We start from the raw sequence: 26797 nt of genomic DNA on the forward strand, positions 1-26797 counted from the left end.
CTACTTTCTGATATTTATACTTTTGAGAAAATTATTATACCAAGTTTTTCATAAGATTCAATTACAATTTTTAAAAAACCTGTCCAAGGTTTTTAGCTGCGTGCTTTATTATTTTATCACAATGTAGTTTATTTGCACTTTCTCTCTTTTGTGTTTCCATCTGTGATTTTTAACTTCTAGAGCTCTTTTCAAAGAATCAGATTTTTTATTTTTGTTATTACGCCTCTGGATGTTTTATTTTGTAATTGTTTCTGCTTATATCTATATTTTCTTTCCTTTTTAATTTGTACAGTTTATTGATTTGAGTGCTAAATTCATTCATTTTTTCAACTTGCTGATTTTGTCTTTCAGTTCAGTTAGATACTCCTCTTTCTCTATGTTATGATTTGACCTTAAATCCTGATATTAACGCACCATAGCAATTTGCCATAATCAGTCCATCTTAGATGGTAAAACTAATGGTCTTTGTGCAGTTGAAGCTGTGGTTGAAGCCTGCATGGCATAATGAAGTTACTAAGGTGGCTTAAAGCTACCTCAGTATTTTGTTTAATCACACATTTATTTTCCAATATTTTGAAGTATTTTGGACTCTACCACACCCAAAGTTTGAAGATTTGGGAAGAAAATACTGGAAGACCCTCAGCTCCCTATTTGAAAAAAACAGTGAACAATGGAATCCTGGACACACAGGAAGAATTTAGGACTTTCTGGAGCACGAATGTAAGGCTATCATCAAAGAAACTGTCAACACACCCTACTTGTACTTTGGCATGTGGCAGACCACCTTTCTTAGCTCACAGAAGACGTGGACCTTTATAACATCAACTACCATCACTTTAGGGAGACCCTATCTTGGTACACAGTGCCCCAAGACCAGGGCCAGCGCCTGGAATGCCTGGCCATGGAGCTTTTCCCAGGCAGTTCCCAGGGAATTGAGGCCTTCCTGTGGCACAAGGTGGCCCTCAACTCATACAGTTCTCAAGAAGAATGGGGTTCCCTTCAGTAGCATGACTCAGGACGCTGGAGAGTTCATTTTGACATTTCCCTATGGCTAGCACACAGCCCTCAACCACAGCTTCAATTGCACAGAGACCATCAATTTCACCACCCAGGATGGATAGATTATGGCAACATGGCCTCTCAGTGTAGCTGTGAGAAGGACAGGGTGACCTTTTCCCTGGACACCTTCATGTACATCATGCATCCTGATCACTATGAGCTATGGAAAAGTTAGCAAGATGGAGCCATTGTGGATCAAAGGGAGCCCAGGGTGCTGGCCAGCCAGGAGCTCATTACCTGGTAGGAGGACACTGCACCTAGCCCGAGGCTCCTCTTTCTCACCCTGGACCTGACCTCTTCTAGGCCTGTGGTCATGTGTGGCGGAATCCACCACTGAGCCCATATGTACCAGTTGCAGTTCCCCTGATGCCCCTTGGCAGCCCAGGAAACTGATGCCCATACAAAGGTCATTGACCCCAGAGGCTCCCAAGAACACACCATGGCCCACCATCTATCTCGGGTCTGTTTGCACCAGTTCTCTGTCTGTCAACTGGCAGATGTGGTCATGGTGGTCCTTTTCAGGAACTGGGAGCTCAGGAGGGGATCTTTCAGTCTCCCACCAAGTAGCACAGCACATAGAGCTCTCGATCCCTGGGGTTAGCCCCTAGTTGGAATGGAGCTTTGATATACAAGCCTGTATCTCAGGCCTGCATCTGGGTATCCCATCAAGGCTTCCAGGTGCTGCAGTGCCCTCATCTTCAACCTTTGGAGGGACCCGGGATTGGATGCTTTGATTGTCTGGACTGGCCTGGCCTGTGTTTGATATACCCAGATAGCATGACACTAAATCACCCTGATTGTGTTCTACTGATTCTTCTCAACGTCATTGTGCCGCTCAGCATATTCTCCTGAGATGCTGCTGGGGACTGCATAGCCTCTTGAACCTGGCTGAGGTTGTAGCAACGGACCACTCTTAAACTTCCAGGGTCTTGGCCCCAATTGAGGTTGTCAGAATATACTGGGACCCTGACTCATCTCCTGGGGCTAAAACCAGGCAGAGCTACACCTTTGAATTTGGAGCTATGTGCCTCTGATACATGATCTTAATCCTTTGAACCCATGGCTACTGAATGTATTGCCAAATGTGGCTGTCCCTCTGACCATAACCTAACCCTAGAAGCCAAAGAAGGCCCCACCCAAGCACAATTCGAGCCTAGGCCTGTCTCAGTCCTTTTTACCTTGAAGAACTGATACATATCCAAGGCTGCCAGAGGCTGTCTCCTGTTTATTAAATTTGTTGTTCCTAGTGTGTATCTGCCAAGCAAAGAAAGGAAAGTCCTGAAAACATACTTTTAAAATCACAATAATAAAACAGATATACCTAAAACTAAGTGATTTGAAAGATTGAAATGTAAAAGAATCAGCAAAACTATATCAAGGAAAATAAAAAAAAAAAAAGAGAGAGAGAAGGGGGTGGTACATGTTAATATTAAAAAAAAACAAAAACAAACCAAAAAACCCCAAAGAAATGCAGATCAATAGTGAAAAAGGCTAAAGGCTAAATTTCACAATGAAAATACAGCCTTTATAAATAGCCATGCAATTTTTTCTTTAATTGTTACTTATTCTTGTTTTGATACAGTGTGTACATACTATACTAGTATATATATACTATGTACATACTATACTTGTATATATATTATCTATTATACTATGGTATATATAGTATACTAGTATAGTGTATGTATATATACCATATAGCATATGTATATAACCATTTTCACCATTTTAAGTATAGTTTAGCTTCTTTAAGTACAAAATTGTGGTACAACCATCACCACTTTCTATCTCCAGAACTTTTTGTATCATCACAGACTAGGACTCTCACCATTAAACAATAACACCTCATTTTAGCCTCCCCAGCTGCTGGTATCCCTTTTTTATTTTTCTAGTAGTTTCACTATTTTAGGAACTTCATGTAAGTGCAATGATACAATATTTGTCCTATTATTTCTAGCTTATATCACTTAGCATGATGTCCTCAAGGTTCATCCAGTGTGTTCATCTGACACATTACAGCATGTGTCAGATCTCCTTCCTTTTCAAGGCTGAATAATATTCTACCATATGTATACACCACATTTTGTTTAATCCAGTCATCCATGGATGGACACTTAGGCTGTTTCCTCCTTTTGCCTATGTGCATGGTGCTGTTATGAAAACTTGTGTAAAAGTGTCATTGTGAGTCCCTGGTAAAACTGTTTGAATTACCTTTTAGAGATTCCGCATTCTTCATTGAATATCATTAACATGCCTTTGCGTCTGCCTTGACTGGAGATCTGTTTAAACATCTGCCATAAATATGTTTTTAATGTCATCTTAATTTCCATAACTATAATTCAATTTAAATTAAATTAAAAGGTTAGATTAAAAATTAATTGTGTCACTTCTCATGAATTTGAGGAAACTACTGACAGCAACATACCTTGTACTCCTTTACCAAATATATGCACACCAACATCTATTATTATTCTGGAGAATTTGTGGATCTCAGTTCTATCCTAGGTCCCAGGTTTAGCAGTCTGGATTTTCTTTCAATATTCCCCTATCATGGATGCCTCTTTGGTTTTGAAACAGCATTTTCATTCTTCACATAGTCAGTAGAGCTGGGGGAGAGTTGTGCTCTGCATCTTTTTATTCCTGCTGTCGGTAACTCACTGTGGGTACCACATGGCTCTGTGGGAAGCTGGGCATGGTGACCAGGTGGCTGTGTGGAGCCAGGAAGCTCTTGCAAAGCTCACAGCCAGCACTGTACATGCAAAAGCTCATAGGAACCCCTTACCTGGCACAGGACGGGTAGTGCAAAGTGTGCGAGCTTCTCTAAGAGTGAGCGTGGCTCGGTAGGGGGTGCTTCTTCTAGTGCACTTCCTTCTTCCTGGCCTTCTGCTCTCAGAGGCTACCAAAGTCCTGACTGTATCCACGTAGGGTGAGCGCTTGCCCAGAGAATCCAGAGGCGGGTGTCCCAGGCCCCTGTGCTGGGCTCAGGCAGTGCTTGGGAGAGGGTTATTCAGGGAGCTTTCCGTGCTGGGCTTGTATTTCTAGGAGGAAATAGGGAGGGGCGGGCATGGGCTGCAGGGTCCAGAGATGATTGTACCACGGAGGTGGGGAAGAAAGTTCTGGCAAAGTCTCATTTCCCTCCTCTTTTCCACCTCAGAACAAGCTCCATGAGGACATGGTGCAGGCTAAGGGCCGGAAGGTCGAGATCCAGCCTAGAATCCATGTGAGTTTGATTAAGGAAAATTATAGTTTGTAAGGAACAATTTAGAGTAGTGTTTGAAAAACTGGAAAATTTAAGTCACTTTATTATGTTGAAGACAGAAAAAAATGGACACATATAAGGATGTAGAAAACAAAGAAGCTTAATAATAAGGTCAATGTATGCACCTGGTAACAGAGAATACTCACTTTTTTTCAAATGCCAATGAATGTTTCAGAAAATCTGACAGTATATTAGGGTGAAAGTAAAACATCGATAACTTATCAAAAGAAAAAGAAAAAATCAATACCATGCAATAAAACTAGAAATTGATTTTAAAAATCAGAAAATGTAGAGATGCTTTTTCCTGAAAGGCTAATGTTCTTTATTGGGCAAGCTTTAGATAAAGAGGAAAACACAAGCCAAAACTGACAAATTCCACTGGCTTTTCAAAGCTGTGGGTTATTTGACATTGTTAATTCATTGACTTGGTCCAACAAACAAGTCCCCACTAAGTGGGCAAGACAGTTTCAATCAGCAATGTGTGCTGTGCAGAAACTAAAGCAGGATTGGATGACAGAGTAGAATGGGCAGTGGCTGCCCGAGCTGCGGGTCCGGGATGGATTCACAGAGCAGGAGACCTTTATGAGACCCAGTTGACATAATGGAAAGTCCAGAGCAGAATTTTCCACTTGCAGGGAACAGCAAGTGCAATAGATCTACCATGGGAATCAGTGATTTTCTTTTTCCAGGAATACAAAAGAAGCTCATTTGTGTCTGGGGCAGAGAGGGGAAGGGAGAGAGGCTGGGGTCAGAGCATGTCAGGTCTTGTGTCTCCTGTTAAGTGCATTATTTGGTGTTACTTCAAGTGAGAAGAAGCTTGAAACAGCAGTGCAGAAGATGTGATTAACATATTTAAATTATCAGCTTAGTGGCTCTGTGGAGAGTGTGGAAGTAGGACAAGCAGTTTGACCATTTATAATATGAATGAGAGTGACAGTTGCTTAGACTTGCTAGTTTTGAAATTGCATAGCCAGCCTCATCAACATAGTGAAACTCAGTTTCTGCAAAGAAACAGTTAAAAAATTACTTGGGTTTGGTGGCACACATGTGTAGTCCCAGCTACTCAGGTAGCTGAAAGTGGAGGATCACTTAAGCCTGGGAGGTCAAAGTTGCAGTCAGCCATGATTGTACCACTGAAGTCTAGCCTAGGTGACAGAGCCAGACTCTGTCTTGAAAAACAACAAAAAGAAAATGCACAGAAGTGGACAGATCATATTTTGGAAATTGAAAATGATAGTTTTCATACAGAAAGAAACATTCTGAGAAGAAAGCCACCTTGCTTGTTAAGTACTCTGCTTAGTACCACCTTTCCTTTCTTCCCCCATCAGAATTTCAGTAGGGCTCTAAATTTTCAAGTAGGAGTAATAAAAAATCGGTGCTTCTCTGAAGTTTTCAACAAACGGTAGAAAAACCCATATCTTCCTGCTTCTCCCATTCACTGGGGAAACTTTGTCTTTCTTAATGTCATAACAGAAGGAAGTTTATTCTTTGGAAAATTCAACCTGAGAGATAACTCAGAGACTCCAGGCACAGAGGAGGATGGAGTGAGATGCCTGGCTGAAATGAGGTTAAAGCTAACAGTGACATGGTGGAATCACAAGATGAGAGCATGCTGCATTCACAGGAAAGGAGTAGCCCTAGAGAGCTGCTGGACCCACAGCACATCTTGCATGACCGAGGAATAAACTTTTATGTGATAGGTAAAAGCTTCATCGTGTCTGGACTGCAGTCGGCAAACGGCCTTCAGCGGCAGAGAGCTACCTCACCCAAGGCCATGCCTCTTCCCAGTTTGGCTGACATCCCATGACTTCTCAGTGCTGAAGGATAAAGCTTGGCCATCTCTGCTCAACCCAGGACAACCCTGCAAAGCCTATTTGAGCTCCAGGGCTCCCTGCAGGATTGGCTGCCTATCTTTGGCCCTAACCCGCAGATCAACATTTTCCTGTGCTCACACCTGCTTCTCCCTCCTCCCTTTCTCAGATATGTATCCCAAGGACCCTCTTTAAGAAAGACCTTGGTGCTGAAGTCTTAGAGTCTGCTCTGTAGTAAACCTGACCTGCAACTGTATTTTAGCTTTCTTTGCATTTCAAAGGCATAATTTCCTTGAGAGAATAAAGATCAATCACCCCCGCCAAAATTATCACGCTTCTTTGCATGGTTGTTCACTGATGTGAGGAGACTGAAATAGCCACATGGGAATCTCAGCTTCCTATATATGGCATTATTGTTGTGACTCCATTGAAAACATGTTTCTTTGAACACCAGAAGTCATGAGGACAAGAAGCAAACATCTTAGCTTTGGCATGATGGATCAGTCCCAGTTTAGGCCTGGATTTACTGGAACCATGCACTGTGGCTCTGAGAGGAACAGTCCCATGTCCAGAGCAATGGGCTCTCACATGCATTGCTAGTGGGAATGTGACATCATATAGCTCCTCTGAGAACTGTGTGTCAATCTTCTATTAACTTAAGCACTCATTGGTGCTTCAAAAGAATCAAGAAATGGAATCCATCTATCTCTGAACAGATGAGTAGAAAAACTGTTGCTTATTAAAATATTATTCAGCTATCGGCCGGGCATGGTGGCTCACGCCTGTAATCCCAGCACTTTGGGAGGCTGAGGCAGTGGATCACGAGGTCAGGAGATGGAGACCATCCTGGCTAACATGGTGAAACCGCATCTGTACTAAAAATACAAAAAAAATTAGCCAGGCATGGTGGTGGGCACCTGTAGTCCCAGCTACTTGGGAGGCTGAGGCAGGAGAATGGCGTGAACCTGGGAGGCGGAGCTTGCAGTGAGCCGAGATCGCGCCACTGCACTCCAGTCTGGGGGAGACAGTGAGACTCCGTCTCAAAAAAAATATATATGTATACACACACATATATATATGTATGTGTGTGTATATATATATATATATAAAATTCAGTAATGAAAAGGAATGAATTGCTGGTACGTGCAACAGGATAGATGATCTCACAGACATTGGGTATGGGAAAAGAAGCAAAATCCAAGTGAATACATATTGTATGATTCCATACCTATTCATTCCCAAATCAGGCCATACTCCCCTGTAATCATCCAAGTTAGAAAGTGGTTGCCTCTGGTGGGGAGTGGGGATTGACTGGAAAGCTCCTGTCCTGAGAGAATGCTATGGGGCTGTGCTAATGTTCTATGTCTTCTTTCATGTGATGATTACATGAGTGTATATAATTTTTAAAACTCACTGAAGTGGAGACCTATGATCTATGTGTTTTATTGCCTATATCTTAAACTGGAGAAAAGCAACTAGGAGACAAGACAAGGGCAGCTAGAAAAGTAAGAACCATCTTAATAAATTCTGGAAAGCTTAGTCATGGGCTAGCAGGCTATGCAGTTAGTGGTTTACTGTATTTTTTGTTGTTTTTACTGATTATTATTTTTCACTGTTTCTTTTCTTTTGTGAACACATTTAATCCTTGGTTGGTTGAACCCACTGATGCTGAACCCAGAGAATATGGAGGCCTGACTGCCTTCTATGACCAAGATATCCATTTATAGATGGGAGTACATGTGAGCTCCAGTATCTGTGTTCAAGCGTTCTCAGAGCAACATTTTCTGTAAGAGGCCAAAAGTAGAGAGGAACCAAATACCCATTAACAATGGAAACATTTATACCATTGAATAAATTACAGCAAGGAAACAAGACAAAGTACAGCTATACAGAACAACATAGATGAGGGAAATGCCAAGCAAAAAATACATGAAAATACATAAAACACAATTCTGTTCATGTAAGGTCATAACATTTTTTAAATGGACAATGTTTTAATTAATTTAATCCATTTAGTTGTTTTTTTTTTTTTTTGAGACAGAGTCTCGCTCTGTCACCCTGGCTTGGGTGCAATGGCACAATCTCAGCTCACTGCAACCTCTTCAAGTGATTCCCCTGCCTCAGCCTCCTGAGTAGCTGGGATTACAGGCATGTGCCACCACGCCCAGCTAATTTTTGTATTTTTAGTAGAGATGTGGTTTCACCATATTGGCCAGGCTGGTCTTGAACTCCTGACCTCAAGTGATTCACCTGTCTTGGCCTCCCAAAGTGCTAGGATTACAGGCATGAGCCACCTCGCCCAGCCTAATTGTGCCTGGCCTCATTCATTTAGAATTCTTACAAAAAAGAATTTTGCCACTTCTCAGCTATTTGTTAATTTATTTAATTTTTAATTTGTATCAGTATGAACTCATAGATATTTATTTCATGCTTGGATTATAATTCAATTTATATATTTTGTTGCTCAGCTTGGAGGTTTGGCCATTGGAAGTTGTTTTCCTTGTGCCCCTCAAAGTAACCCCATTTTTGACTGTGTGTATTTACCAAGTTTTTATTTTTCACTATTGCAAATGCTTTAGGCTCTGTCTGTATATTACTTGCCCAGGCCTACCAAGTGCTTTGTTTATCAATACTGCCACTTATTTATTTTTTCTTTAAAAGTATCAGATTTTAGTTTTATTAATCATTTCTATTTCAGTATACATTTTCCCTTTTGCTTATTTATCTATCCATGATCATTTTTATATTTCATTTTCTTTTGCATACTTTTGTTTCATTTCATTTTTACTCACTGCTTGAGTTCAACCTGAAGATCAATAGGATTTTAGAAATGTGAATATAAATTTTCAAATAAATATGGTTGGATTCAGCTTTTGTATTGTTGACTTTCAATTTCATTTCATTTTGGTCAAGACTTTTTTCTGTATATGCATTCTATGGGATTTTAATTTGATATTTACTTTGTAGCCCTGTATTGGTAAATTTATCTATTATAAATGTTTCTTGTGTACTGAGAGAAGCATTTTCCATTTGCTTTTTAATTGTTGCAATTTTCGTTCCTCAAAGTTCTTAAGCTTGTACTTATTATTATAACATTATTAATTTTCTACTCTGCTCTATTGGTTCCTGAAAGAACAATGTTAAAAAACGTTAAAAACTACCATCACGATTGCATATTTTACTGTCTGACTTTACAACAACTCTCAGTCCGGGCTTTCCATGTGTCAGTGCTATGTGTAGGGTCATAAAGTTCATCACCGTACTATTCTGGTGAATTTTTTTATTCAATAACTGTAAAATGTGCCTTTTTAATCTACAACTACATTGGATATTAATATAGCTGCTTTAGTTTTCTTTTGTTTGGTATTTGTCAGGGTTGCCTTTTTCCATTCCTTGATTTTTAACTACTTAGCTTCGTTTTCAGATTGGTTTAAAATGCAAAATGAAAGGGAGGGGCTTGGACGGGTGGGATGCCTAATCTGGACCCAGCCCAGTGATTACATTAGCTGGGTCCTGATTGGGTTAGGATGTTGCCCAGGTATAAAGCCAGGGTCTTTGGAACGGGGGGCTTTATTTGGAGTTTACCAACAGGAAACCTTTTCTTTGGGTCCTGAAGTATTTTCAGATGGAATTGTGAGTTTTTGTTGAAAGGTAGGTTGTTTTATTTCTCTGTCAGAGTACTTTTGGATATCTGTCCTACTGAGAACATTATCATCAATTAGTTCATAAGATTTTGTTAAAAATTGTAAAATATCTCCACCAGATTTTTAGCTATTCTGCTTGTTTCTTACCTCAATGTGTTTTTGTTTGTACTTTCTTTTCTCTTCATGCCTATGGCTTTTTACTTCTCATCATGTTTTTTGAAAACTCAGTTTTCATTCTTTGTCATCATTCCTGATGGGTGTTCTGTTTCCTTTTGCAATGGTTTCTTCTTGTGAATTTATTTTCATTGTTTCTATTGATGTTAATGCATCCAGTTTTTTGAGTGGACTGCTCAATTTATTCATTTTCAAACTTGATCATTTTTCATTTTAGTTTGATGCTGCTCTTTTTCTGTTTTATGATTTGACCTAATGTTTGTCTCACGTGTCCGTGTGAAGAGACCACCAAACAGGCTTTGTGTGAGCAACAAGGCTGTTTATTTCACCTGGGTGTAGGCGGGCTGAATCCAAAAAGAGAATCAGCAAAGGGTGGTGGGATTATTATTAGTTCTTAGAGGTTTTGGGATAGGCGGTGGAGTTAAGAGCAATGTTTTGGGGGCAGGGAGGATCTCACAAAGTACATTCTCAAGGGTGGGAAGAATTACAAAGAACCTTCTTAAGGGTGGGGGAGATTACAAAGTACATTGATCAGTTAGGGTGGGGCAGAAACAAATCACAATGGTGGAATGTCATCAGTTAAGGCTATTTTCACTTCTTTTGTGGATCTTCAGTTGCTTCAGGCTATCTGGATATATATGTGCAGGTTGCTGGGGACATGATGGCTTATCTTGGGCTCAGAGGCCTGACATTCCTGTCTTCTTAATTAATAAGAAAAATAAAACAAAATAGTGGTAAAGTGTTAGGGTGGGGAAAATTTTGGGGGGTGGTATGGAGAGATAATGGGCAATGTTTCTCAGGGCTGCTTCGAGTGGGATTAGGGGTGGCGTGGGAACCTAGAGTGGGAGAGATTAAACTGAAGAAAGATTTTGGGGTAAGGGGCGATACTGTGGGGTTGTTAGAAAGAGCATTTGTTGTATACAACGATTGGTGATGGCCTGGATGCAGTTTTGTATGAATTGAGAAACTAAACAGAAGACACAAGGTCTGAATAAGAGAAAGAGAAAAACAGTTATTAAAGGACTAAGAACTGGGAGGACCCAGGACATCCAATTAGAGTGTGCCCAAGGAGGTTCAGCATAGCCCTGCTAGCAAAAATTATTTATTTACTTTAAGAGGGAGTTAACAGTGGCCGTTTGAGGATAGCACCAGGAGATATCAGCTGTGATGGCTTGGAGAAACAGTGTAAACCGGCAGTGTAAACAAGAGTAGGGCATTTATGAGTAGTTGAGAACGGTGAATAGGAGTATGACTAGACAGAAGTAGTAGGGATAACTAGTTTTTGGGGCTCAGTCCAAGTAGTGGGGGTGACTTCATAAAGCCCTGTTGCAAAAAGTAGGGTAAGGACAAACAGACCTAACATAATGAAGGGATGTATTAGGCTCATAAGGGTTATTACTGTTCTTCAGAAATGTGAGTGAGTTTAAGGGAAGTAGGGGAAAGTACTTGCGACTTCCAGGAGGAAGAGGAGAGATCAGGCTGGCTGTCCAATGGACACAGCTTTATCCTGGAATGGTGAACCCAGTGGGGAGGATCCTGCAGGTGGACGGCAGTTGGGGTACTATAGATGACTAAGTAGGGTCCGGTCCATCGAGGTTGTAGAGTTTGAGGGATCAGATTCTTAACAAGAACTGATTGTCCAGCTAGGGTGTCTTCATATGGCTAGAAATCTGGAGTAGGCAAGAGAAGATTAACAGCCTGGTGAATTTCCTGTCTAGCTTGATGGAGGACTGAAAGATAGTCGCATAGAGGGCTGGTGTCTGGGATGAGGTTGGGGCCAAGCAAGAAAGTGCAGCCATATGAAAGTTCAAATGGACTGTACCCTGTAGCATCTCGAGGACAGGCTCTAATTCTGAGAAGGGCAAGAGGTAAAAGCACTGTCCGGTCCTTTTTAAGTTGGAGGCTGAGCTTCGTGAGGTGTGTCTTTAAAAGGCCATTAGTTCATTTTTACCTTTCCTGAAGATCGAGGTCGGTAAGGGATATGAAGCTTCCACTGAATACCAAGAACCTGAGAAACTGCTTGGGTAATTTGACTAGTAAAGGCCGGTCCGTTATTGGACTATATAGAGGTGGGAAGGCCAAACTGAAGAATTATGTCTGACAGAAGGGAAGAAATGACTGCGGTGGCCTTCTCAGAACCTGTGGGAAAGGCCTCTACCTATCCAGTGAAAGTGTCTACCCAGACCAAGAGGTATTTTAGTTTCCTGACTCAGGGCACGTGAGTAAAGCCAATATGCCAGCCCCGGGTGGGGGCAAATCCCGGAGCTTGATGTGTAGGGAAGGGAGGGGGCCTGAACACTCCCTGAGGAGTAGGAGAATAGCAGATGGAACACTGAGAAGTGATTTCCTTGAGGATAGATTTCCACGATGGAAAGGAAATGAGAGGTTCTAAGAGACAGACTAGCGGCTTGTAACCTTCATGGAAGAGGTTATGAAATGACGACAGAATAGAATGGGCCTGTGAGGCTGGAAGGAGGAGATATTTTCCTTGGTCTAAGAACCATTTGCTTTGTGTGGGAAGAGATTGATAGGTGGAAGTTTTAGTGGGGGAGTAGGTGGGAGTGGCCAGATGAGAAGCAGAAAAACTGCCGTGAGGGATAGAAGTTGTAATGCTAGCTGCTTTTTTAGCATGTTATCAGCATAACTTATCAGCATAAACATTGTTCTGAGCGATGGGATCTGATGCCTTTTGATGGCCCTTGCGGTGAATGACTCCAACTTCCTTTGGAAGTAAAGCGGCTTTGAGAAGAGTTTTTATTAAAGAGGCATTAATGATGGAGGACCCTTGCATAGTGAGGAAACGTCTTTCAGCCCATATAACAGCATGGTGATGCAGGATATGGAAGGCATATTTAGAGTCAGTAGAAATATTGACGTGTAATTCCTTTGCAAGAGTGAGGGCTCGAGTTAAGGCAATGAGTTCGGCTTGCTGAGAGCTAGTGGAGGGGGGCAGAATGGTAGCCTCAATGATAGATGTGGAAGATACTATAGCATAGCCTGCCTTTGCTGGTGTGTGGCGATTAGGCCTGGTGGAACGTCCATCAATAAACCAAGTGTGATTAGGGTGAGGAACAGGAAAGAAGGAAATATGGGGAAATAGAGTGAATGCCAGGTGGATCAGAGAGATACAGTCATGGGGGTCAGGTGTGGTATCCGGAATAATGTGGGAGGCCAGATTGAAGTCTGGGCCAGGAACAATGGTAACTGTGGGAGACTCAACAAAGAATCAGTATAGCCGAAGGAGCCAGGGAGCAGAAAGTATATGTGTCAGGTGTGAGGAAGAAAATAGATTTTGGAAGTTATGAGAACTATAGAGAGTGAGTTGAGCATAGTTTGTGATTTTAAGGTCCTCTAAAAGTATTAGGGTGGCAGCAGCCACCACATGCAGACATGAGGGCTAGGCTAAAACAGTAAGGTCAAGTTGTTTGGACAGAAAGGCTACAGCACGGTCCTGGCTCTTGTGTAAGAACTCCGACCACACAGCCCTGCACTTTGGCTGTGTGTAATGAAAAGGGTTGGGATGAGTTAGGGAGAGCTAGTGTGGGGGCAGCTTCTAGGGCTATTTTTAAGGAACAGAAAGGAGTGGCCAAAGGATTTAGGATCTGTGGGGTCAGCTAGGTTTGCTTTTGTGAGTTTATATAATGGTTTAGTCAGGATGGTAAAACTAGGTATCCAAAGGCGGAAATACCTAACCATGCCTAGGAAGGAAAGGAGTTGTTGTTTTGTAGAAGGGATTGGGGTTTGGGAGATTCGCCAGACACAATCAGCAGGGAGAGCATGTGTGTCTTCATTAGAATTATGCCGAGATAGATAACAGATGAGGAAGAAATTTGGGCTTGACTGAAATAATGAGGGCTGTCCGTGAAGCCTTGCGGCAGTGCAGCCTAGGTAATTTGCTGAGCCTGATGGGTGTCAGGGTCAATCCAAGTGAAAGTGAAGAGAGGGTGGGATGAAGGGTGCAAAGGAATAGTAAAGAAAGCATGTTTGAGATCCAGAACAGAATAATGGGTTATGGAGAGAGGTATTTAGGATAGGAGAGTATATGGGTTTAGCACCACAGGGTGGATAGGCAAAACAATTTGGCTGATAAAGTGCAGATCCTGAACTAACCTGTAAGACTTGTCCGGTTTTTGGACAGTAAAATGGGGGAATTGTAAGGAGAGTTTATAGGCTTTAAAAGGCCATGCTGTAACAGGAGAGTGATAACAGGCTTTAATCCTTTTAAAGCATGCTGCAGGATGGGATATGGGCATTGAGCGGGGTAAGGGTGATTAGGTTTTAATGAGATGGTAAGGGGTGCATGATCAGTCACCAAGGAGGGAGTAGAGGTATCCCATACTTGTGGGTTAAGGTGGAGAGATACAAGGGGAGGATGTGAAGGAGGCTTTGAACTTGGGGAAAAGGTGGCAATGAGGTGTGGCTGTAGCCCAGGAAGAGTCAGGGAAGCAGATAATTTAGTTAAAATGTCTCGACCTAACAAGGGAGCTGGGCAGGTAGGGATAACAAAAAATGAGGGCATTAAAGAATGTTGTCCAAGTTGGCACCAGAGTTGGGAAGTTTTAAGAGGTTTAGAAGCTTGGCCGTCAATACCCACAACAGTTATGGAGGCAAAGAAAACAGGCCCTTGAAAAGAAGGTAATGTGGAGTAGGTAGCCTCCGTATTGGTTAAGAAGGGGATGGACTTACCCTCCACTGTAAGAGTTACCCAAAGCATCTGTCTAGGGGGTTTCCGAGACCATCAGGCAGCATCAGTCTTCAGTCGCTAAGCCGAGAAGATCTGGGAAGAAGTCAGTCAGAGAACCTTGGGCCAGAGTTCCAGGGGCTCTGGGAGTGGCTGCCAGGTGAGTTGGACAGTCCGATTTCTAGTGGGGTCCCGCACAGACGGCTTAGGAGGAATCCCGGGCTGTGGGCATTCCTTGGCCCGGTGGCCAGATTTCCGGCACTTGTAGCAAGCTCCTGGGGTAGGAGGTTCTGGAGGAACCCCTGGCAGCTGAGGTTCAGGCATTTGGAGTTCTTGTGTGCTGGAGATGTGGCTGGGGTTTGACTCACAATGGAGGCAAGGAATTGCAACTGAGAAATGCATTGCTACTTGGCTGCCTCTACTCTATTATCGTACACCTTGAAGGCGAGGTTAATTAAGTCCTGTTGTGGGGTTTGAGGGCTGGAATTTAAGTTTTGGAGCTTTATTTAATGTTGGGAGCAGGTTGGGTAATAAAATAAAATGCGTATTGAGAATAAGACAGCCTTTTGACCTTTTAGGGTCTAGGGCTGTAAAGTGTCTCAGGGCTGCTGCCAAATGAGCCATGAACTGGGCTGGGTTTTTATATTTGATGAAAAAGAGCCTAAACGCTATCTGATATGGGATAAAGAAAAAGGAGCATTAACCTTGACCATGCCTTTAGCTCTAGTCACCTTTTTAAGAGGAAATTGCTGGGCGGGTTGGGGAGGGCTAGTCGCGGAATGAAACTGTAAGCCAGACCCGGTGTGAGCAGAGCAGATGCTAGGATTGTAGGGTGGGGGAGCAGAGGCTGAGGAAGAATTGGGACCTGGCTTGGCCTGGCAAGGAGCAGCCTGGGGAGAAGGGGAGAGGTCAGATAAGTCTGTAGAAAAGAAGGATTCAAAGGACTCAGAGCTTGGGGTGGAGACTGAAGGAACAGACAGGAGAGAAAGAAGAAAGATTTGGGACGAGTCTCATTGGGAACAGAGACTAGGGAGGGACCAATGTGTAAAAGAATGTCTGGATGTCAGGCACCACACACCATTTGCCCATTTTTTGACAAAAATTATCTAGGTCTCGTAGGATGGAGAAATCAAAAGTGCTGTTTTCTGGCCATTTAGAACAATTGTCAAGTTTGTATTGGGGCCAAGCGGTGTTGCAGAAGAAAATAAGACACTTAGATTTTAGGTCAAGAGAGAGTTGAAGAGCTTTGAAGTTCTTGAGAACACAGGCTAAGGGAGAAGAAGGAGGAATGGAGGGTGAAAGGTTGCCCATAATGAAGGAGGCAAGTTTAAAGAGAAGGGTAGAGACATGGAGAAGTGGGATGGGGAGCAGCCCCAGGCTGCAACGTGGGTGAGCAGCCACAGCAGGCGTCCCCACAATTGACTTGCCACCAAGGGAATGTGGATAAATGACCAAGGCAGGCATCCCAGCAGAGATCAGACACCAGTGGAACGTGGGTGAATAATCAGAGAGGCATCCTGGCAATGACTACACACCAAGGGAAGGCTGTCTTCCCAAGTCCGTGACCGGTGCCGGAGTTTTGGGTCCACGGATAAAATGTGTCTCCTTTATCTCTACCAGAAAATGAAAGGAATTGAAATTAAGAGAAGGGAGAGATTGAAGGGTGGTGCCAAGATTGAAAGGAGAAAGAGGTTGGGGGATAGTGAGAAAGGTTGGAAAACAGAGTAAAAAGAGGCCGCTTACCTGATTTAAAATCGGTGAGATGTTCCTTGGGCTGGTTGGTCTGAGGACCTGAGGTCATAGGTGGATGTCTTCACAGAGTGAGGGTGAGGACAGGTGACTGGTCTCCCGAAGGAGTCCCGCTGACCCGGATCTTCGGCACCAAATGTCTCACGTGTTCATGTGAAGAGACCGCCAAACAGACTTTGTGTGAGCAACAAGGCTGTTTATTTCACCTGGGTGCAGGTGGGCTGAGTCCAAAAAGAGAGTCAGCAAAGGGTGGTGGGATTATCATTAGTTCTTACAGGTTTCGGGATAGGTGGGGTTAAGAGCAATGTTTTGGGGGCAGGGAGGATCTCATAAAGTACATTCTCAAGGGTGGGGAGAATTACAAAGAATTACAAATTCTTGTTTTTGTTTTTGTTTTTTTTTTTTTTTTGAGACAGAGTCTCGCTCTGCCGCCCAGGCTGGAGTGCAGTGGCCGGATCTCAGCTCACTGCAAGCTCCGCCGCCCGGGTTCACGCCATTCTCCTGCCTCAGCCTCCCGAGTAGCTGGGACTACAGGTGCCCGCCACCTCGCCCGGCTAGTTTTTTGTATTTTTTAGTAGAGACGGGGTTTCACCGGGTTAGCCAGGATGGTCTCGATCTCCTGACCTTGTGATCCGCCCGTCTCGGCCTCCCAAAGTGCTGGGATTACAGGCTTGAGCCACCGCGCCCGGCCTAAGAATTACAAATTCTTAAAGGTGGGGGAGATTACAAAGTACATTGATCAGTTAGGGTGGGGCAGAAACAAATGACAATGGTGGAATGTCATCAGTTAAGGCTATTTTCACTTCTTTTGTGGATCTTCAGTTGCTTCGGGCCATCTGGATGTACACGTGGAAGTCACTGGGGATATGATGGCTTAGCTTGGGCTCAGAGGCCTGACAATGTTAACATACCTGATGTTAGCATAGCATATGTTTTAGTTTAGCTTAATGCTAGCTGAATATTTCTTTTGTCTGGTCATATACTTATTTTAAAAATATGAATATTCTGTATCTTTTGTTGTTGTTGTTTAGGTGTATTGTTTTGACTTCCTAGAAGAGACCCCCAGGTAGAGTGGTACACTAGCTGCTACTAGTGCACCCAAGCCTGGGAATCAGGAGAAGCCTCACAGTGACACCCTCAACTGAGGAAACTCACGGAGCTGCAGGTAGAGCTGGGACATACTCTACTTCTTTGACAAAAATATACTGACTAGAGTGGAGTCCCCCTGGGGAGTCAGAAAGCCTGAGAAAGATCTCACTTGTTTGAAAGTTCAAGTGTGAATTACTCCCTCACAGATAAACCAAAGTATTTTGAAAAACAAAGGGGAGAAAATAAATTACTCCCCAGCGCTCTCAGGCATCTAGAGGACACCTAAGAACTTGGGAGTCAGCTACTTCTTGTGTGCAGCCATGAAGTCTGCGCACTCCGATCCCCAGAACACAAGTCATACCATCATGACTTTTTACCCGACCATGGAAGAATTTACAGATTTCAACAAATATGTTGCTTACATGGAGTCCCAAGGCGCACATCAAGCTGGCCTTGCCAAGGTAATTCCACCCAAGGAATGGAAAGCCAGACAGATGTATGATGATATCGGAGACATCTTAATAGCCACTCCCCTCCAGCAGGTGACCTCTGGACAGGCAGGGGTGTTTACTCAATACCATAAAAAGAAGAAAGCCATGAGGGTGGCGGAGTATCGCCACTTGGCAAACAGTAAAAAATATCAGACTCCACTACACCGGAATTTTAGAGATTTGGAGCGACAATACTGGAAGAGCCACCCTGGTAATTCAGCAATTTATGGTGCTGATATTAGTGGCTCCTTGTTTGAAGAAAACACTAAACAGTGGAACCTACGACACCTGGGAACAATTCTGGACCTGCTGGAGCAGGAATGTGGGGTTGTCATTGAGGGTGTCAACACACCCTACCTATACTTTGGCATGTGGAAGACCACATTCGCTTGGCACACGGAGGACATGGATCTTTACAGCATCAACTACCTGCACCTTGGGGAGCCCAAAACATGGTATGCAGTGCCCCCAGAACATAGTCAGCGCCTGGAACGTCTGGCCAGGGAGCTCTTCCCGGACACTTCTCGGGGCTGTGAGGGCTTCCTGCGGCACAAGGTGGCCCTCATCTCGCCAACAGTTCTCAAAAAGAATGGGATCCCCTTCAATCGCATGACTCAGGAGGCTGGGGAGTTCATGGTGACCTTTCCCTATGGCTACCACGCTGGCTTCAACCATGGCTTCAACTGCGCAGAGGCCATCAATTTTGCCACTCCACGATGGATTGATTATGGCAAAGTAGCTTCACAGTGTAGCTGTGGGGAGGCGAGGGTGACCTTTTCCATGGACGCCTTCGTGCGCATTGTGCAACCCGAGAGTTATGAGCTCTGGAAACACAGGCAAGACTTGGCCATTGTGGATCACACAGAGCCCAGGGTTGCAAAAAGCCAAGAGCTGAGCAACTGGAGAGATGATATAGTACTTAGAAGAGCTGCTCTGGGCCTGAGGCTTCTCCCAAACCTCACAGCCCGGTGTCCCACACAGCCTGTGTCCCCAGGGCACTGTTACAACCCAAAAGGTTGTGGCACTGATGCTGTGCCTGGATCTGCATTCCAAAGCTCTGCATATCATACCCAGACCCAGTCACTTACCCTGGGGAAATCAGCCCAGGTTCTTCTCCCTTCCACTGGAAGCTGGGGTTCTTGTGGTCGTGGTCATGGTCGTGGTCGTGGTCGTGGTTGTGGTCGTGGTCGTTGTCCTCGAGAACTGGGGACTGAGGAGACAACTGTTCAGCCTGTATCCAAGAGGCGCCTTTTAATGGGTACAAGGAATAGAGCTCGAGGCCGCAGGCCTCAGCTCCAGCTTGACAATGATTTGATGACAAATCCGTCCTTTTGAGTGGTGGCCTTCCACATCTTGCCAAGGGTTCTGGCTGCTGCTGTGTCCCTGATCTTCAACTCCTGAGGCCCCCACTGGATCCTGATGAAACCATGCACCCTGGCCCATGCCTGCTATCCCTCAACAGCACTACTAGTAATCTCCCTGATGTCTGAATGACTCCTCCCAATGTCATTGTGCCTTTGATTAAGTTTTCCAGGGACACTGGTGGGGACTGGAAATCCCTGGTGAACATGGGCAAGGTTGTAGCAGTGGACCACTCTTATGGCTCTAGGGTTCTGACCCCAACTAAGTTTTCCAGAATCTCCTGGGCTCCTGAGTCATCTGCTGGGGCTAAAGACAGGCAGAGATACATCACTGAGTTTGGGGATATTTTCCTCTAATGCATGATCAATCCTCTGGACCCATGGTTATGGAATATGGTGACAAATGTCAGTGTCTCTCTCATCCCAACCCCAGGATCAAAGAAGATTCTTGCCAAGGACAATTGTAGCCTGGGCCTCTGCTCAGTGAAGATTCTTTACCTGCAGTAACTGACACATTTCCAAGGCCCCCAGATACTGTCACCAACTGTGACAACCAGGGCTTCCAGAGGCCACTGAACACTCCTCCCAACAGGTTGCCATAGGATGTTGTGGAACCTCTCAGGGACTCTCTGTTTACTTCACATTGTGCCTGTGGCCTCCACCATGGCCTAGATGCCATGGACAGCACTTGTTTCTGATGTCCCCCTTAGGATACCTCCCTTACAGTGCTATGAGTCCAGATCCCATGGTAATTTGAGCCCACAGTGGATGACGCTGAGAATCTGACTGAACCTCTCATTTTTACTTCTCATCTGGTCCTCTATGTCTCTGACCCCGGATTCCACTGGACATTGCTACAGCCCCAGTGGGGTTCAGGGCTTCTCACAATCCTTCAATTGCAACATGCCCTTTATCCCAGGCCACCATCCACTGCTCATGTACAAACTAGACCTTTTGACCAACTGAGTTACTTAGCCAGTTATGGCTTCACAGATATTTTGTAACTATACTGATGTTAATTAAATTTGCTGTCTCTAATGTGTATCTCCAAAGAAAATAAAATTCTTAGTACATGTTTTTAAAATTAGAGTATAAAATATATATATCCAAAAGAAAGTGATTTAGAAAAGAGATTGAGATAAAAGAATGGGGAAACTATACCAAACAAAGAACAAAGTAGCTTTACAGATCTTAATATCAGGCAAACCTGAATTGAGACCAAAGGTACATAGCATGGGTCTTCACAATGCAAAATACTAAATTTCACAATGAAATTACAGCGGTCATGAATATTCAAGTAAGTTCCACAAAGTATAAATTATAGTAGGTAAAAGACAAGTTTAAAGAAACAGATTAAAAATAGGAACATTTAAGTCACCAGTATGGTTTGGATATGTGTTCCTCCCCAAATCTCATGTGGAATTTTAATCTCTAATGTTGGAGGTGGGGCCTGGTGGGAGATGACTGGATCATGGCGGGGGTTTGTCATGAATGATTTAGCAGTATCCCCGTAGTGCTATTCTTGTGATACAGTTCTAGGAGTATCTGGTTGTTTAAAAGTGTGTACCACCTTCCCCCTCTCCCTTCCTCCTGCTCCAGCTATATATGATGTGCCTGTTTCCCCTTTCCCCATGACTGTAAATTTCCTGAGGCTTTCCCAGAAGCCGAAGCTCCTGTGCTCCCTGCACAGCCTGCAGAACCATGAGCCAATTAAAACTCTTGTCTTTATAATATAAATTACCCAATTTCAGGGATTTTTTTTTTTTTTTTTTTTTAATGTAGTTTCGCTCGTGCCCAGGCTGGAGTGCAGTGGCGCAATCTCAGCTCACTGCAACCTCTGCCTTCTGGGTTCAAGTGATTCTCCTGCCTCAGCCTCCCTAGTAGCTGAGATTACTGGCGCCTGCCACCACACCCAGCTAATTTTGTATTTTTTGTGCAGATGGTGTTTAATCATGTTGGCCAGGCTGATCTCAAACTCCTGACCTCAGGTGATCCACCTGCCTCCTCTTCCCAAAGTGCTGGGATTACAGCCGTGAGGGACCACACCCAGCCTTCAGGTATTTCTTTACAGCAATGTGTGAATGAAACAGTCTCTCATCCAAGGCAGAAAAAATGGAGAAATATAAGGATATGGAAAACTTAAACTACATTAACAGTAAGGTAGTATTGACCTACTAGATGATAGAAAATACTTCCTCTCTTCAAGTACCAAAAAAGCCAAATTTTCACAAAACAATAAATATCTATTACATGCATAAACTCGGCAGTAAGAAAGCCTGATTTTGTTCCCAAGTTTCTCTTATCAGCTTGTGACCTTGAAAATTACTTAACCTTATGACTCAGTTTCCTCAACATAAAATGAAGATAGCACCTACCTCCTGTGTTTAGTTGACAGTTCTATGCATTAATATGTGCAATTTCTTAATATCAATGCTTGGGACACAATAGCATTATTGGAGTGTTTCTAGATTTAAAACTTAATAAAATACAAAGAAATATATGAGATTCATTTACAATAGTGCTGAAAATACTGCAGCCTTAAGTATTTTCTCCATCATATTCAAAGAATGAAATTAACTGGATTAAACTTCTAATGTACAAGTTAGGATAAGATAAACTGAAAGTAGTTGGAAGGAATTCATACATGTATACAAATAAATTAATGAGTTAAAATAACTGTAAAATATATACTAAATCAACACAAAGCACCAATGATATGGATTTTTTGTTAGAAAAATTAACTTACTAAACAAAAAATTTAAGGCATAAACTTCTGTGTCTGAAATATAGAAAGAGCAGAAGATCTGCCCATTCAAAAATGAAGATTAGACAAATCCGCAGAGGAATTGTGTGACATCTTCATTTCTAGTATACCTAGGCCTTTAAAATGAGAAAAAAATTTCATATTTTAAAATAAGTACATCATTGACAGAAAATCCTGATGAATCGCAGAATGAGAGAAAAGAGACAAAACTTATTGATGAACATCAATGTAAAAATTTTAACTTAAGCATTAGCTGAGATAATCTAAGTACATTAAAAGAGTAACATATGATGACTACATGGGATTTATTGCAGGAAGGTAACAATGGTTTAAAGCAAGGAAATCTGGAAATATAACTTATCTTGTAAATGTATCCAGAAATTATATGATTATGTTTATAGATGCTGATAGTCATTTGATAAAATTCAACAGTCAGTCTTGGTTTACACTCACCCACAAGGAAGCAATGAATCCTTCCATAAAATAAAATACAAAATTGTTTATCTAGTAGTGAGCTATTTTAGACCCAAGCCACCATTTTCCTTAATGTGAGGTATTTGAGGCACTTCAGTCAATAATGTATGGAATTTGCACTATTAACCACTGAAAATATTTTTAGAACTATAATTGATGGAAGGGAAGAGACAAAACTTATTTTGTTGTGCTTGCAGTTGATAAGGCTGAATGTGGGGAAAACTCAAGGAGAAGGCTAAACTTCTAAATGGTTTCTTTATGGCCACCATGCTGGCTTCAACCATGGCTTTAACTTCCAGGAGGCCATGAATTTTCCCACCATGGAATAGATCAATTCAAGCAAAGTGGAGTCTCAGTGCAGTGATGGGAAAGCCACTGTGGGCATCCTGTAACCCAAGTGCTATGACCTGTGGAAACATAGTCATTTGGGGCAGTTGCAGACCCCATGGAGTCCAGGGCACACGCCAGCCTGGAGATGCCCACCTGGTGAAAGATCCAAGTGCTGGAGTGGACTAGCCTGGCCCCAGTCACCACTCATGTCAACAGGGTCATGACCCACTCAACCTATGGCCTCGGGCTGTGGTTCCCATTGCCTTAGCCTTGTGCCTGGTGTTCCCATGGCCTTTCCATCCTGCAATGATGCTTCCCAGCCCATGAACTTAGCCTGGACCCACTGCCCACCCCAGCTCTGCCAACCCTGGTCTGAGCCCCTCAACTGATAGACGTGGCCATGGTCCTTGCCCTCTGTAACTGGGGACACAGGAGCCAATACTCCAGGCTCCAGCCAGGAGGTGCCTCTTGATGGTCACAGGGCACATAGCTTTAGGCCCTCAGCCTCAGGCCCTGAGTCTAAGTCCTTGCCCACAGATGGAGCATTGATGAACAGGCCTGTACCACTAAGCCCAGGATCCAGCATCCTGCCAAGGATTCTGGGTGCTGCTGGGCCCCTGCCTCTGAGCCCATGGTCAGTCTTTATACTTCACTGCTCTGCTATGTGAGGGCTTCTTGATATTGCTCACATTTACATCTCAGAATTTGGCAAATTTCAGACCACTACCATTATAGAGCCTCTCAGTGCTGAGATAGCCCCTCTGGTGAGGCACCTGGGTGCTGCTGAGTATATTAAGTATATTCTTTATCCTGCAAGACCTTTTAATGTCTTGACACTTCTACTTCTGTGTCACCAGCTGAGATTTCATCCATTGGACATGAGTGTCTCTGAGAACGAGGTCTTCCTGGGTTTGCTGGGAACTCATCTATCCCGGTGTCCCAATTGCTGGAACAACTATGGAGGCTGCTGCACTTCTGAAGAATTCACAATGTGGTTCCCCTTCAATCTTCTTCCCTTACCTACCCCTGCCCCAACTCTCCCTTTCTAGCAAAACTAGCCTCTTATGACCAATTAGGTCAATAGAGTTAGGAAAAAAGTATTATCTTTCTGAGTCATTGAGGTATTCAAAATGTGATGTCACCAGTATTTGTTCACAAATGAATTAAAAGTCACCAAAACGTAACATCTGACTTTCTTCTAATATTGTAGTTCCAAACAACTTGGAAAGGAGGTTATTCTCCATGCATTTTTCTTCATAATTAGTTGAAAACTTTTAAGGCAAAATGTATTTTATGGGCTGGTTACATTGGGTGGTGATGCTGAGCTCAGCGCATGGTTTTGGGGTTCTGGCTGTCTGGCCAGGTGGGAGCACGGGGTTGCAGTCATGCTTTGAGGCTGGCCTTAGGCTCAGCCTGGTTCTCAGCTAAATAGCAGGACCCAAATTGCTGGGAAAGATGAGCAGCCCTAGGCTGAAGGGGCTATCTGACTATCTTCTCTCCACTGCCTTTTCAAAGCTGTTTGTATACTTCACACTGGTAACTCATTCACTCAACCCAATATTGTCCCCAAATAAGTGAACAAGGTTTCAATCAGGAATGTGTGTTGTATAGAAACTAAAGAAGGATTGGACAACAGAGCAGAATGAGCTGGGGCTGGTTGAGCGGCCGGTCTCAGAAGGATTCACTGAGCAGGAGACTTTGGGGACCCAATTATAAAATGGGGAGGTCTGGAGAAGAATTCCCTGCTTGCAGGGACCAGCAAGTACAACAGACCTAACATAGAACTTGTGAGTTTGTGTTTCCAGGAATACAAAAGAAGCTTATTTGTGTTTGGGACATAGAGAGGAAGGGAGAGAGGCAGGGGGCAGAGCATGGAGGGCCTTGTGTCTCATGTCAGGTGCATTATGTGGTGTTCCTTCAACTTGAAATGAGAAGGCATTAAAACAGCAGTGGAAAAGATGTGAACGACACATTTAAGTAATCAGCTTAGTTGTTCTGTGGAGAATGTGTGAGTAGGAGAAGCAATTAGACTATTTATAATACAAGTGAGAGTGACAGTTGCTTACACTTAATTGTTAGTATTGCAAATGCACAGAAATGGAAAAATTCAGAATATATTTTTAACATTGAAAATGACAGTTTGGATGAAGAAGGAAACATTCAGAGAAGCAAACCACTGCCCACCTTAGTACCACCCTTCCTTAACTTCCCCACTCCCATCCAGAATTTCAGGAAGGCTGTACATTTTGAAGCATGAGTAATCAAAACTTGGTGCTTGTCTAAAGTTCTCAATAAAGAGCAGAAAATCTCTTATCATCCTGTCTCTCCCATTCATTCAGGCAACTTTGTCTTTCTTAACATAACAGGAAGTTTATTCTTTGGAAAATTCAAGCTGAGGGACAACATAGGGTCTCCAGGCATACAGGAGGATGGACTGAGATGCCTGGCTGAAAAGGTTTAAGCTAATAGTGACACGGTGGAACCAAAGATGAAAGCACACTGCATTAACTGGAATGGAGTAGCCCAGAGAACTGCTGATCTCTCAGTACATCCTGCATGACCAAGGAATGAAATTTTATGTGATAGATAAAAGCCTCATTGACCCTGGGGTGCAGTAAGCAAAGAGCCTTCAGCTGCAGAGAGCTGCCTCACCCAAAGCATGCCTCTTCCCAGTTTGGCCCACATTTCATGACTGCTCAGTGCTGGAGCATAAAGCTTGGCCATCTTTGCTCAACTTAGCACATCGCTGAAGGGCCATTTGTGCTCCAGATTTGCCAAGACTATCTTTGGCCCTAATCCTCAGCTCCAATTTTCCCTGTGCTCAAACATGCTTCCTTTCTCTCCTTTTCTCAGATATGAATCCCAAGCACACTTGTTAAGAAAGATCTTGGTGCCAAAGTCTGTTCCATAACGGACCTGACCTACAACTTTACTTCAGGTTTCATTGTGTTTCAAAAGCCTAATTTTCTTGAGAGAATAAAGAGTGATCACCCCTACTAAAATCGTAGTTCTTTGCATGGTTATTTAGTGATGTGAGGAGATAGAAATGGCTACATAAGAATTTCAGCTTTTAATTTATGGAATTATTGTTGTGACCCCTGGTGAAAAACATGTCCCTTTGAACACCAGAAGTCACAAGGGCAAGAAGACACATCTTGCCATTGGCATGATGGATCAATACCAGTTTTACTCCTGGATTAACTGTAACCATGTACTCTGCTCTGAGCAAAACAGTATCATGTTCGGAGCAACTGACTCTCACATACATTGCTTGTGGGAATGTAACAATGTACAGCCCCATTGAAAAACTGTCAATGTTCTGTAAACTTGACCACTCATCTATCCATAGCCATTCTCTTCCTAGGTATTTACCCAATCATTAAAAATCAGGAACTGTGAATAATCCACGTGTCTGAAGAGGAGTGGAAAAGCTATAGCATATTAAATAGTATTCAGTTACAAAAAGCAATGATTCATTTTATATTCATTCAAAAAAATGGCCAAAATAAGTTGTGCTCATAGAACTTAGATTGTGGTTGTCTCTGGTGAGAGTTGGAATTAACTGGGAAGTTCTAGGCATGTGAAAATGTTGTGGGGCTATGGGAATGTTCTGCGTCTCATTTAGAGTGATGATTACATGGGTGTATATAATTGTTTAAACTGGAGGAATTGGCAGAGCAAGATAGTATAATAGACAGCTCTAAATCAGATTTAGTCTGCCTTACATCAAATGGATCTAATAGATATTGACAGGACACTTCATCCACCAGTTGTAAAAAGTCGTAAAATACACATTCTTTTCCTCAGCACATGGATCATTCTCAAGAATAGACCATATGTTAGGTAACAAAATACATCTTTAAAAGTTCAAAAATTCAAATAATTCCAAGCATCTTCTCTGGACACAGTGG

The 26797-nt window shown here is 43.1% G+C and overlaps 1 protein-coding gene across 1 annotated transcript; it reads left to right on the plus strand.

Moving 5' to 3' along the window:
• The first annotated feature begins 17452 nt into the window (after window positions 1-17452).
• KDM4E (lysine demethylase 4E) lies at window positions 17453-19808 on the plus strand. Its single transcript, XM_015115498.3, has one exon. It carries the CDS (start codon window positions 17787-17789, stop codon window positions 19290-19292), a length of 1506 nt encoding a protein of 501 aa, XP_014970984.3. The 5' UTR covers window positions 17453-17786; the 3' UTR covers window positions 19293-19808.
• The last annotated feature ends 6989 nt before the right edge of the window (window positions 19809-26797 follow it).

This window comes from Macaca mulatta, chromosome 14 (assembly GCF_049350105.2).
Source record: "Macaca mulatta isolate MMU2019108-1 chromosome 14, T2T-MMU8v2.0, whole genome shotgun sequence".
Taxonomy (NCBI): domain Eukaryota; kingdom Metazoa; phylum Chordata; class Mammalia; order Primates; family Cercopithecidae; genus Macaca; species Macaca mulatta.